The 13,424-nt window shown below is 37.2% G+C and overlaps 1 protein-coding gene across 4 annotated transcripts in view; it reads left to right on the top strand.

Annotated features, from left to right (window-relative positions):
* Positions 1-13,424, top strand: part of TMEM144 (transmembrane protein 144) — a 74,027-nt gene that overhangs the window by 37,404 nt on the left and 23,199 nt on the right. For 3 of the 4 annotated variants that reach the window (XM_088792561.1, XM_088792562.1, XM_074338393.2), the window contains exons 7-12: positions 840-920; positions 5,076-5,157; positions 6,214-6,306; positions 7,600-7,676; positions 10,177-10,295; positions 12,730-12,849. In XM_088792561.1, coding sequence (XP_088648687.1) covers positions 840-920; positions 5,076-5,157; positions 6,214-6,306; positions 7,600-7,676; positions 10,177-10,295; positions 12,730-12,849 — 572 coding nt within the window. The remainder of the gene's footprint in view (positions 1-839; positions 921-5,075; positions 5,158-6,213; positions 6,307-7,599; positions 7,677-10,176; positions 10,296-12,729; positions 12,850-13,424) is intronic. The other variant, XM_074338392.2, reaches the window with a different exon arrangement.

The raw sequence follows: 13,424 nt of genomic DNA, 5'->3' as shown, positions 1-13,424 counted from the left end.
ACACTCGGTGCCCCACATGTCCTAGCCACGTTGCAAGTACTCAGTAGCCACATCTGGCCACAGGCTACCCTATTGCACGGGCGGCTGTGGAACGGCCCCGTCAGCACAGACGTTCTATTGCACTGCACTGCCCTTGATCAGCAGAGTCATATTCAAGTGGAGTCTGGGAAAATGAATGAAAGGGAGGAGATTCCACTTACCTTACTTTTGGGGCTCCTCTTCCCATTTAAAGCACTCCAACAACCTCAATCATAGTAAAACCAGCTAACCTCCAATACATTCTTTCCGGTCATTTCCCCATTCCCCGCCCTGCTTTTCTACATGTGCTATTTTTCTTTTGCTTTTTCCTCTTGCCTCCTTTTCTCTTGCCCCTGGATGGTTCACAGTGATTGCCGGGAATGATCACTACAATGTCAAGGCATGAAAATAAAAGGAATTTAAGGTGATGCCAAAGACCAGAGGTCTTTAAACTAAGCACTTACTTAAAAGTCTATTTCAAATAGTATATAAAATTGCAACTAACTAAGTAGCATTCAGTTCGGCACCTGACCTATTTTTTCTTCCTTCTTCCATAGTCTTAGTAAGAAAGGGACACTCACAAGTAATTTTACATATGCTAACTCTTTTAATTTTCGTAAGAAACCTATAAGGTACATTTAATTATCCCCATTTTAAACGTGGGAAATTGAGGCACAGTGACAATAGTTAACTTCTCCAAGTCTCAGTAAGTGAGGGACCTAGGACTGGAACCAGGAATCTGACCCTGAATTGGTGCCCTCAAACACCTGATGAGCACATTTTCAACAGTATCAACTTGACGTGACTTTGTCCGCTTCCAGGTTTGGCTGGTTTGGAATGGATGCTGAAGAAGTATCAAAACCGCTGCTAAATTACTTTGGAGCTGGGCTCTCAGTAGTGAGGTAGGTAGCCATTTCTAATATTTCAGCTCTTCTTCTTAACATTTCGAATGCTTTTTAAAGATCCTGATGTGTTTACATTTTTAAAAAACACCCCACATTTCATAAAACTGTCCTGATTTTGCCTCAGAGTCTTCTTCATTTACATTGGCAGACCTGGCTTTAGAGGACAAAAAGTGCCAGCTCCAGGGTGAGGAGTCCACGCTGCAGCTCTCCAAACCTCTGAGACCCTGGGAAAATCAGTTTAGCTCCTGTGAAGCTCATTTCATGATCTGTAATATTTAGAAAATCATAATACAAGGCTCATACATTAGAATTACACAGCACGTTACAGTATTTTGCAAACTGAAAAATGTCATGTAAGTCAATGTGCTTGCTTCCTGACGCCCCTGGAATAACCGTTGATTCTCTGTTCTTATTATTCACTCTTTGCCACCCAGTTTCCACTTTTCTGTCACCTCATTCAACTCTTCTTAACCCAGTTAGATAACTACTCTCTCACCTATGAAAACACACACTCATATATACCTATTTGTGGATGTCTGTGTCTAGTTGTGTGCACTATATAAATGAGGATGAAAATGACTTTGAATCTCTGTATGTCAGTGTTCAGTCAATATAAATGTAACAGAAATTAGGTCACCTTAAATTCAGTCCCCTTTCCTCTCTAGACTCCATTTATATTCCCTGTCCGTGTTTCACAAAATGAATAGCACTGCCTGGAAAGATTTTAGTACTTTTTTATTCTTCAGGGAAAAAAATACGGTATTTCTCTTCCTCCTGCAATGATAGCTTTTCCCTAACCACATTCAGGAACAATCTCTTTGTCATTGAAATGTTGCCTTAGAGAGTGGTTCCAGGCCAATTGGAGAACAAATAACATAGATTATTCTAAAATAGCAGATTCCTGACATTTTTGGTCAGAGGCAATTTTATGTATTTTGTACAATTCACAGAGCATTCTAGCTTTAAACAGCTCTCTGAAAAACAATTTCTTTACACCCAAAAATTGTAATGTAGCACGCCTTAGTTTTGATTTAATCGTAATTTAAGGCCAATTTACCCAGTCCATCAGCCATTGTTTTTTTTCCCTATTTCTTCTTAGAGAGTGTACATTCTCTAAAATTACAAATTATTCACCTTCTACCACTTCTACCTTGGGCAAATCACTTCATTCTCCAAGCTTGATTTGTTCATTTGGAGATAATAACTGTACCAGCCTCGTAAGATATCTTGAGGATTAAATCAAATAAAATATGTTAAGTGCTTTGTAATAGTGCTAGGCGCATGGCTAATGTTCTATATGTCAGATGATTTTCATTATACTATTCGTTTTTATTAATAATTATTTCATGTTCAATTATTGTATCCCCTTTGGGTATGTGTTGTCAAACTCCAGGATAAACTAGTCAGTGCACCTGGGGAATCACGCAGTTTGGTTTGGAGCTTGGTTTGTGGCAGGGAAATGCAATGATCTCTTCCTGGAGTGCACCCCAACTCCCTTTTATGATTCTTTACTGAGAAGAATTTCTGGAACCTTTCATTATTTTAACTCAGTTAAATCAGTTTGTTCTGAAGGGCATTCATTGACTAAGCCTGGAGTTTTATTTATGGTCAGCATAAGGAAACGTGGAATACAGTTACATTGGTTTACGAAGTTCCTCTTCTTTTTAAAATTGAAATCATTGCTCGTATCCTATGTACAATCCAATTTTTAAAGGACGGGGTAGATCATCTCTATATGATATGTAAGGTAAGTATCAGTTAGTCTCTACACCCAAAACCATCCAGGTATTTTAAACAGCAGAGGATTTAACACAAGGAATTGTTCACAAAAGTGTCAAAGGCCCAGAGGAGCAAAACGAGGAAAGGGGCACCGCCCTACACCCTGGAGCCCACACTTTGGCACTGCTGGAACAATTGCTTCTGTCCGTGATCGAGTGACCGAGTGACCACTCCTGCTGAAATTACTACCATGTTTCCCCAAAAATAAGACCTACCCGAAAACAAACCCCAGTGAAGATAGTCAGCTAGACGGATGCATTTAGTACATTTTGATGATGTTCCAGAAGAACATGACATGACTGTGTTTGAATAAATGTCGATTGTTGTACATAAAAAAATAAGACATCCCCTCAAAGTACACCCTAATGCATTGTTTGGAGCAAAAATTAATATAAGACCCGGTCTTATTTTCGGGGAAACATGGTAGAAAAATCACCAAAACAAAATGGTATCTCCCAACTTTTAATGTCGTGCATATGCCTCCCATTGGCAAAACTTAGCTGCCAATACAGTTAGAGAGAAATGTAGTTTTCAGTCTTCTAAGTCCCATGGTTCAGGAAGTAGAGCTGCCACCAAGAAACACTGTCCAGGACACTCTCCTAAACATGCTTTCATGGAGATCCAGGAGTCGGAGTGCATAAAAAGGCTCTGGATTTTCCTTGAGTCTGTTCTCCATTCTTTTGTCTTCTCACTTAACTTGCTTTCTCTGGAGAGTTGTATTGTGAAGAAACCCAAATCTTTCTTTCTAGCCATTACTTTTCTTCCGAGCCATGGTCCTTGCATCTAACTACAGTCCAGGCTAGACATCTCTGCATAGAGGCCCCCAGGCATCCCCCAGTCTGTCTGAGATGAAGTCACATGTGATGGGGACCCTGGTGGGACAGACACAGGTCAGCACTCTGTAAGCACTAGTTCCTTTCTCTTTGCCTTGCATGTTTCCCAAACAAATTACTCTTCTGATTTTACCCTTCCCTTCAAACCAATTCCTCTTCCTGCATTCCCTTTCTCCACAGAGGTATTAGTCAGTTATTCAAATTCAGAACCTAAGTCATCTTGATTTTTCTCCCTTTTGTACACCATCTTATCTAATCCTGTAAAATCCTTTCTGAATATATCACAACTTCTTCTCCTGTTCCTTAGTCCGTGACTACCTTACCTACCTGAACACAATTATAAAAATCTCCCATCTAATTTCCCTAGTTCCAGTCTTTCCTTTTGCCAGTATGACTTGCTTGTATCTGCTATCAAATCAGGCCATCCCTCTACTTATGAACTTTCAAAGGCTCCCCATTCGATTCAGAATAAATTTGTCTCCTTCACCTGGCATGTCCTCCACAGTGACAGGTTCAACCCTTCTTCCTGGCACCGTTCAGCAAGTAAGAGACTGAACTAGGAAATACTTCATTTTTATTTGAAAGATAGCATATCATATGCCACATTCCACACTTAGCCACCTTACACTATTTCAGGCTCGTATATACTTTGAAAACTTATTATATCATTGTAACTTTTGAACCATGCAAATGCATTCAAAAAAGAATGTCAAAAGTATATCAAACTTGTTCGTTTTCTTAAGTTAATTTACTATTGTAACACATTTTTAACATATTTGCATGGTTCAATAGTCAAGAGTGAGGCATTTGTTACAAAAATACTGGACGTGAATAGACAGTGCATTATGAGAGAGATGTTAAAGGGGGAAAGTCATTAGGCTTATGAATGTGTTTTTATCTCTTAAAATATACTCTGGAGATATTCCCATATCACAGCATAGAGGGCATCCTCACTCCTTTCTTATAGCTGCATAGCATTCCACTGTGTGACCATGAAGGTCACTGCACCTGAGTGTGGGTGTACCTGGAACGGATTGGTAAGGTCAGGAGTGGACACACCTGTGGCTTTGGAAGATGGTCGTAGAGTCTCCTTCATGGGGTATGCACAATTCTGCACTCACCTGTCTCCTTGAGTTCTCCAACGGAGGATGCTGTTAAACTTTTGGGAGTTTTCAATCTGATAGGTGAGAAGTAGTGTTTCAAAGTGTTTTTTATTTGTGTTCTTTTACCTTGTGATTCCAGGGTTAAGCAGGAATAAAAAGATGGAGCCATTGACTAAAATGAGAAAATCGGTAGAAATCTGATTTGGGAGGCGGGGGGAAGCTAATGAGTTTAGCTTCTAACCTGCTGCAATTAAGGCCAATGGGAGATATCAAAGAAAGTGTCTGTCATGTAGAAATGGCAGGACCAATGAAAAGGCAGTTTTAAAGTAATCATCATATCAGTAGGATTTGATTTAAGCTGTTTTTTCTTAACATTCAGGCAACTTGATATGAACCAGGGTTATGGTAAATATAACTAACATTTATTTTCTTTACAGTGCTTTCATATTTTTGTTCATCAAAAGTGAAATACCAAGAAGCACGTGCTCTGTGGACACCACACCACAAATGACAGAGCATGTGAGTATAATATGAGAGGCAACTTGATTTGAAATATAAAATTAAGATAAAAGGAAAATGCATTGATTTCAAACACAGATGAGAAGGTGGGGTGTATGTGGGTGCATGTGTATATGTATGTATTTCTAGTCAGGGTTATCTCAAATGTCTTAGCATGATTGTTATGGCGAGGTCTGTTACCGAGCTCAAGGGGTTCACTGCTTGGGGTGTTCTATTCAAGAATGCAACCTCTTTGCCGTGAGGTAGTTTTCTACTTGCAGCAAGTAAAGGAGACAAGATTTACATCGACAGCTCTGGCTCCCAGAAGAGAGGCTTAGCCATTGCTTATATACACTATTTGGCTAATTACACATTAATGTCTTCTTTGCAGTCGGCTACACTTAATCAGGTTGAGTTCCTGTCGAGCTCATCCTGTTTGCAGCTGCATCTGCAAAATACTGTGCTACATTTTCACATGTAGCAGGACCAGTATTCAGTAAGAGGGGTCCACACCTTGAGATCCTTGTCCTACTAACAGGTCTGTGTGATAATCTATCAGTATTTCCACAGGAAAGTTTCTCAATTAACACAGAGGTCTATTTTCATTGACAGTAGATCCCTACTCAGAGTTGTAGATTCAAGCCCATATTTTGGAAGGATTGAAGGATTTCCACAATAGAAGAACCCTGAATATTATAGAGGAATATGAAGGTTACTTTAGAAAGGAGGAGAAAGGAGGTTCTCAAGTAGACCTAAGAAGGACGGGGGGGAAATAGATCAGAGAAAGCCAAAGAAAGGGTAAACCAAGTCATATGAAAGTAGGAATTGGACTTGACCTTCTTCCTATTTCTCTTTGCGGCTTTATCCTGTTCCACTCAAAGGTAAAGACAGGAAATATATAAGGAGTGACTGTTTTGACTTTGATGAACCTAAATTAGTCTGGAATAGCAAATCTAGATAAAACAGGGACAACATTTAAAAGATGTGACACAGCACAAATGCAGAGGCTACATATACAAAAGTGATTACAGGGCAAATCCCCACTGTCGTGAGCCCAGACTCTAGTCCTTCCTACAGGTATGTCTTCTCCCTGCCGTGGGCCCAGGGCTATCCAGCTGCCCTCTGAATCCGGCGACCCACACCCCCGCTGAAGTACTGCCTCCCTGGAAGGTGCTGCCTCTACTCTTTACTTCAAAATTAATCTTCTCCCTTCCTTCTACTCCTATCAAAACTCCTATCAGCTAAGGTGACTGAAACCTCAGTGAAACTGACACTAAAGTTAAATATTAATTAGCTTAAGTGTAAGAGAAAAGAGACTTATAATTTCACAGGCATCTCTAATCATGGAAATGTTTCAGGGAGAATGGAGGAGTTGGCGTTGAGAGATGGTATCTGATGTGCCTTCCTACTTTAGGGATCCAGGAGTTTTCCTAACCAACCATCCTTCAAACAATGAAACAAAAAAATAAGAAGAATACAATAACTTAAATGCAACTTGGTAAAGATACATACCGTGTTTCCCCGAAAATAAGACCTAGCTGGACAATCAGTTCTAATGCATCTTTTGGAGCAAACATTAATATAAGACCTGGTCTTATTTTACTATAAGACTGGGTATAATATAATATAATATCAGGTCTTATATTAATGTTTGCTCCAAAAGATGCATTAGAACTGATTGTCCAGCTAGGTCTTATTTTCGGGGAAACACAGTAGTAGGCAAGATTTTTTTCTAGGCAAGATGGAAGGATACAAGTAAACCAAGTTTAAAGATGGATAAATAGCATGATTGGTTAGTATGCAACCATCTGTATCACGAGTTCCTCAGTTATCGCCAAAGGAAAACTTGACTTAGCACATGACAAAGAATTCAAATCCAGTTTCTTATCTCTTACAGAAACAGTAGGATTATAACATCAAGAAACTTCAGCTAAGAGGGAAAGATGATTACATACAATAGTAGAAATATTATGAATTTGCTCATCCTTTACCTGCTTAGAATATGTGCCTGATCTTGGGCTGGAAATATTTTATTAACTAATTCAATTAAAAAGACTTCTGAATAAAAATATGCTTATTGATCTAAGGTGGTCCACAGTAGAATAGTCTGAATTTTCCTTGGTTCTAATTTCTTTCCAGATTATTAAAATATGCAAATGAAACACAAGCATTAACAACTTCTGTTAATTTTGACAGGTGTATCAAAATAGCTGTATGTTAAAACTGTAAAAAATTTACATGGAGAACTTACCCACTGCCAGACTGTTCTGAATTAAAGAGGAATAGAATCAGAAACATTTGAGTCTAGAGAGATCCACATAATCAGAATACATAGTGTAACATGTTTATATTTTAAAGTGTATTTGAAAGAGTAGAGAAAAACACTGAAAAATCTTTTTGTCACCAGTGTGATTATCAATTGAATGCTGTTTTTGTTTTGGTTTGTGCCAACGTTTTCAATAGGTGTTCAACAAAACTCAAGAGCCCTGTTCTGTTGATTCCTGGATGGATAACCTTTCTACAGTGCAATCCCGCATCGTGTAAGAAGAGGTTCTGTTATTATTTCATATTTGGTTAAAGCAGGTGTTACCAGAGTGAAGCTGTACTCCTATGAGTTCAAGAAGAAAATGCTAACACAAGCTTTGACTTTCTTAGCTCCATGGTGGAGATTTTCTTGTCCCCTGTTGACTTTTTAGGTACAGAGGTCCTTTGACGCAGTGCTTCAAAAAAGTCCTAAGCCACTGCAGTATTTCTAGCCAGTAAGTAGCTGACAGAAGCTACAAATCTTATTTGGCAGGACTTTTGTACCTAAAGTAAAGAGGACTATAATATAGGCCACAGAATATAATGACCAGAATGCTCTCAGAAATCACAATCAAATGAGGCAACATGCTTCTCTAGTACTACTCTGCCTGGGATGCCCACCTTCCACTGGAAATCTTTCCACTTGTGTGTTAGGTAATTTTATAATCCCAAGATATTCATTTTCAAATATAGAATATTTTGTTTCCATGTAGGTTCTAACCTACACACACACACACACACACACACACACACACACACACACACACACACACATACCTACCTAAAGACTAGGATATTTAGGCTCAACACTGGCTCCTACATTCAAGAGTTTGGGGAGATGGCAAAGAAATATGAAAATATGGAATAGTATGTGGCTTCCATTTTACAATTAATAGCTGTTTTGGACTTTATGTGATGACATCATTTTTTGCCTCAAGAATATAAAGCATTTCCTCTGTGGGTATACACAGTGTCTTCACAGTGGAAAAGGGGTGGTGTCTGGTACATAAAAAATACCCAATAAATATTTGAATAAATTGAATGAATGAATGAATGAATGAATGGATGGATGAAAGAATGAACTCACAAACAAAGAAGCTTTGGAAGAAGTAAATATGTTACTAAGTTTTTGTTTCAGAATAAAACAGATCTCTCAAACAAAACATTTTTTCACAAAGCATCTCCTTTGTTAAGGGAGTATTTGTTAGTAACATTTTTAGTCACCTCATGATTAGCCAGACTTAACTGTATTTGCCTGGTCTGTGTTTAGGACACTTCTCTGGGACTGTGAGGTCCCAGAGAACATGGGGTGTCCTCTGTGAATAGAACCCATTGCTGAGTTGGCCCTGTAAGTTCCTACAGTTTTATATTCCTGAAAGCACTACTAAAATAGACTTTAAGAATTGGTTTTTCACTTTGGAAAGAAATGCTTTTCTCCTAAAACTCTTCTCTGTTTCATGCCATCATCCTTTTGTATTAAGAACGTAAAGGGACTGTTCCAAAATATAAAGGGTGCCAAAAAAATGTATACACATTTTAAGAAAGGAAAAAACTGTATTAAAATTGTAATATAATGAATGATACTAGCATTCATTTGATTAACTATCTTTTGAGTGAATGTCATACTATGTACATTGCTACCGCAATTCAATTCTTGAGATTATCATGCTGAGTGAAATAAGTCAGACAGAAAAAATCAAGAAGCATATGATTTCACTTATATGTGGTATATAAAACTGAAAACAACAAAAGAACAAGACAAACAAACGACAAAACAAAAACTCATAGACACCGACAATCGTGTAGTGGTTACCAGAGGGTAGGGGGTGAGGGCGGTGGTAGAGGAGAGTAAATATATGGTGATAGAAAGAGAACTGACTCTGAGTGGTGAACACACAATGTGATTTATAGATGATGTGTTACAGAATTCTACACCTGAAATCTATGTAACAATTGTCACCCCAATAAACTTTAATCAAAAAAAGGAAAAAAGAAAAATAATACATAGATAACATCTCTTAAAATGTGTACGTTTTTTTGGTCACCTTTGGTATTAATCACCACCACCCCAAAATCATAGGAGTCGCTGGTTTCATGCAGGTATAGCCCAAGCCTGAAGAGTCAACGTGAACCCAGTACTTAAAATGAAGCATTTCCCTCTTACAAAAAGTAATGTTTTACCTTAAATATCCAGGTTATTTTATTAAATCAACACTCCTCTTCAAAGTCAATGAAGACATAGGCAAGTCAATAGATCTCAATAGTTGTTTTGAACAAACTTGTGTTTAGTAGGACAGCTAAAGCCTGTCCGAGCCCTGTGCTAGAATAGAGTGTTTTTAAAAAGAAGCATAGGGCGCAGTCAGTCCACAAATACTTCATAATTTCATTAAGGAGCCAAGTTTATTTAAGGAGATTGTATAATATGATAGCAATATTCCCATCTACGTAATGACAATTTATAATGACACTCTGTTATAACTTCTATAAATCATGTTAGCTCCAAACAAGGGGACCTAAGCTGGACTCCGTGTCCTGATGCTACTTTGACACTGCAGGGCATTTCCTTGACCTCTGCCAGTCACAGAGCTTCAGATAGATGGTCGGTTTCTGCATAATTGTTTGTGAATTACATTTTGAAGCATGCTTTAAGTTATGATTCCATTTGTGTGTCAGAAATATTGCTTAGGGCCAAGATTAGTAGTGATTTATTTGTGTGTGTGTGTTGTTTTTTTTAAGGGGCTGCAGTCTTGCGGTGATATCTGGAATACTCTATGGATCCACATTTGTGCCAATCATTTATATAAAGGACCACAGCAAAACAAATGATAGTATATATGCAGGGGCAAGCCAGTATGGTGAGAGTAAAAAGTTATTTTACTGTACAAATAAACTCAATACCTGTTTTTCTGCTTAAGAATATAAAAAGAACGTGACCACCGTAAATAGTACATCGATTTGATTTCACTTTTTCATTGTCAGTGGTGAATTAGAAAGGCACAGAAGACTAAAAGTAACAAAGGACTGTTTGAGTATATTCATGTGCTCTTTAACATACAAATATATTCAAGATTAGTCAGGATTCATTTCAGCCACTTGGATCTTAACACATGGTTTCCAGCTTTACACTGGGAAGTGTAAGTTTAAGATTTGGAGATTATTTTCCCGTTAGATGATCTCTAGGAAAATATGTATTCTTCTCTTAAAAAAAGAAAAAAAGCTAAAGTGCAGTACACAGTACTTTAAAATCAAGTAAAGATCAAAGTATAGACTTCCTAAAGGTCAAAGTATATCCTAGTTAGTCAGAGGATATTATTTTTCAAGCACAGGGTGATGCACTGAAAGGCCCAACATAATACTTCCTAATTATCTCAGTTTCTAGTGATAAAATTAATCTCTCAGGCCTAAACTCAACACTATGTGCAATAGCTTTATGTAGGCTCAAAATGAGATGGAAAAGGGTCCACTCCAGAGGTCCTATAATTATGCTGAAATATGTTTTACACCCAATGATAAAAAAAAAAAGATCGTGGTTAATAAAGTTCTAAATTGAATATTACAGAAAATTAATGTGATGTATGTTCAGATAAGGGAGAAGTTTGGAGGGCAACAATCATGAGAGAAAGATTGATGAAAATTCTGGGTTTTTAACTCAGCTTTAAATGAGTGGATAGACTCTGAGTAGTTGCCATAGTTTCTTTCTTCCTTTCTATATTCAGCTCCACAAATAGTACTCAAACCTTTGATTATCTTCTCTCTCTTTTTATTAAGATTTTATAGAAATACTTTTTGTAGTTTTATTCTTTTCATGTTTAAAGGATAAAAACTAATAAAATTGAATAACATAGGATAAATTAAAAGAGAAAGAAAAACAAGGGTGAAAAAAAATAAAACAAAACCAGTAGTGAGTCTAAAAACTGTACTACACTTGTACACTTGCTAGAAATGAGCCACAAATTTGATTCTAAGATTTCGTATAGCCACAAGGGAAATCACACTAGTCCCACAATTTAGAAATGCAAAATTAAAAACAACTAATTGATCAGCACTACAGTTATTCTTGGTACTGGAACGTAACAATGTCCTCAACAATCTCTTTGTATAAATAGTACAGTCAGTTCTCAGGGATCTTTCTTATGATAACTCACATGTAGTCTAATAGGAACACACTTCATTCCAATTTATTCAAAAATAATTCTACAAGGGCATAATTTTTTATTTCATTCACGTAACAGACACATAAATAGTACGTGTTCTATGATAGGTACTGTACTTGAGCTCAGTAGATAATACCTCAGTTGATCCTCATGGCAATGGTACTGGTTGAATGTCATTATTATTGGTTTAAAACTGAAAAAAATTAAGACAGAGAGAGATTAGGTCATTGGCCCACGTGTCACAGTTAGCAGGTAGTGGACTGAGGATCCCACCAGGTGATCTGGGCTTGAAGTCACTATCTTATGCTGCCTTTTGTGGTGGTCCGTAAGTGGATATGCTGTTCTTATCTGATCCAGAAGTAGGACTTAGTATTTCAGAAGATTAGACAAACTCTTTGGCCTTCAAGCTTTCCTCCTTAAATATGGCCATTCTTCTGTCCAAAATTTAGTTCAGAGAAACACTGAGTCCAATGTGGTCTCCCCAGCCAGTACCTCTAGTACACCCATCCGTGTGGTCAAAGTGCCACCTGCTTAAACAGTCAGTGGCACTGGGGTTTCTCAGACATTGGCCCACCATAATGTGTTAACTCCCTTGTGTAATTAGGTTTATAGTAATAAACTGAATAAAACCCTCATTGGGGAAACTTCCTAAATATCCTTCTGTACAGCAGTCATCTGCAACAGAGATACTGGTGTCCAGATTGATCAATAAAATACATAAAATTAGCAGCCCCCCAAATTTTTCACACCCCCCTCTCACTACAGCCTGCATGGAGATTTGCTATAATTGCTGTAGTCCTTAATGAAATTAGGTCTGAATACCTATTCTTACAAGGGAGATATTAACATTATATTCACATCATGTTTCTTGTTTCTTATTTAGCTTTCCAAGATAATCATAAAAGCCAGCCGTTTAGATTGATTATATTATAGTAACTAATTTACTACTTAATATTTTCAGGTTTTAAAAATGTTAATTAAAATTCTATACAATAAACAGTATGTACAAAACAAGGGTGATATAGCTTCTTTACTTTTAAGGTTAACTTTGATCTGTTTGTTTTATTTTAGAACTCTAAATACATTTGAAATGACTAAAATTATACACTTAGAGTTTTATAATCTGTATTTTCAGATTTAGACTATGTTTTTGCACACTCCAGCGGCATCTTTCTTACAAGTACGGTCTACTTTCTGGCCTACTGTGTATCCATGAGAAATAATCCTAAACTATATCCTGAAGCAGTCTTGCCAGGTAAGAACATTTACTACGTAAAGTCTTCTTACTCTGTAAATGTAAATTCTCTCCTCACTTAACTTGAATAACCTAATAGTCTTCTGTAAACCAAGCCATACTCTGTGTGTGTGTGGGGGGGGGGGGGGGTGTATATTTATTCCCTTAATTGCATTGGCCCAGTTCACCAAATTTGAAGGATTTAAAAACCATGAAACTGGATATGAAGTGCCAGCCATTATTATAGAACCTAAAACTTGAACAATGAATCTGAGATCATTTCCTATGCCAAAACATCTTGTGTATTGAGCATCAGACTTCATTATTTCTTCTTCACTGTCTAAGGATTCATATTAAAAGTCAGAGAGAAAAAAAAAAAGAGGAGATTAAAAAAAGAAAAAAGAAAAAAAGAAAAATAAATAAAAGTCAGAGTCCTCTGACTCTTAAAAAAAAAAGTAAAAATTATATAATTTCTCACTTATTTCGGAGTTTGCTATAATTCAATTTGGAATACAGGTCCACAATAAAACTTTTTGTAGAACAAAATAAAGCATATGTCAGAGATTCATTTTGATGCCTGATTCATTTAAGCCCAA

This window comes from Rhinolophus sinicus, chromosome 15, assembly GCF_057876585.1.
Source record: "Rhinolophus sinicus isolate RSI-liver-muscle chromosome 15, RSI-T2T, whole genome shotgun sequence".
NCBI lineage: Eukaryota > Metazoa > Chordata > Mammalia > Chiroptera > Rhinolophidae > Rhinolophus > Rhinolophus sinicus.
This window is presented reverse-complemented; position numbering and strand designations above follow the sequence as displayed.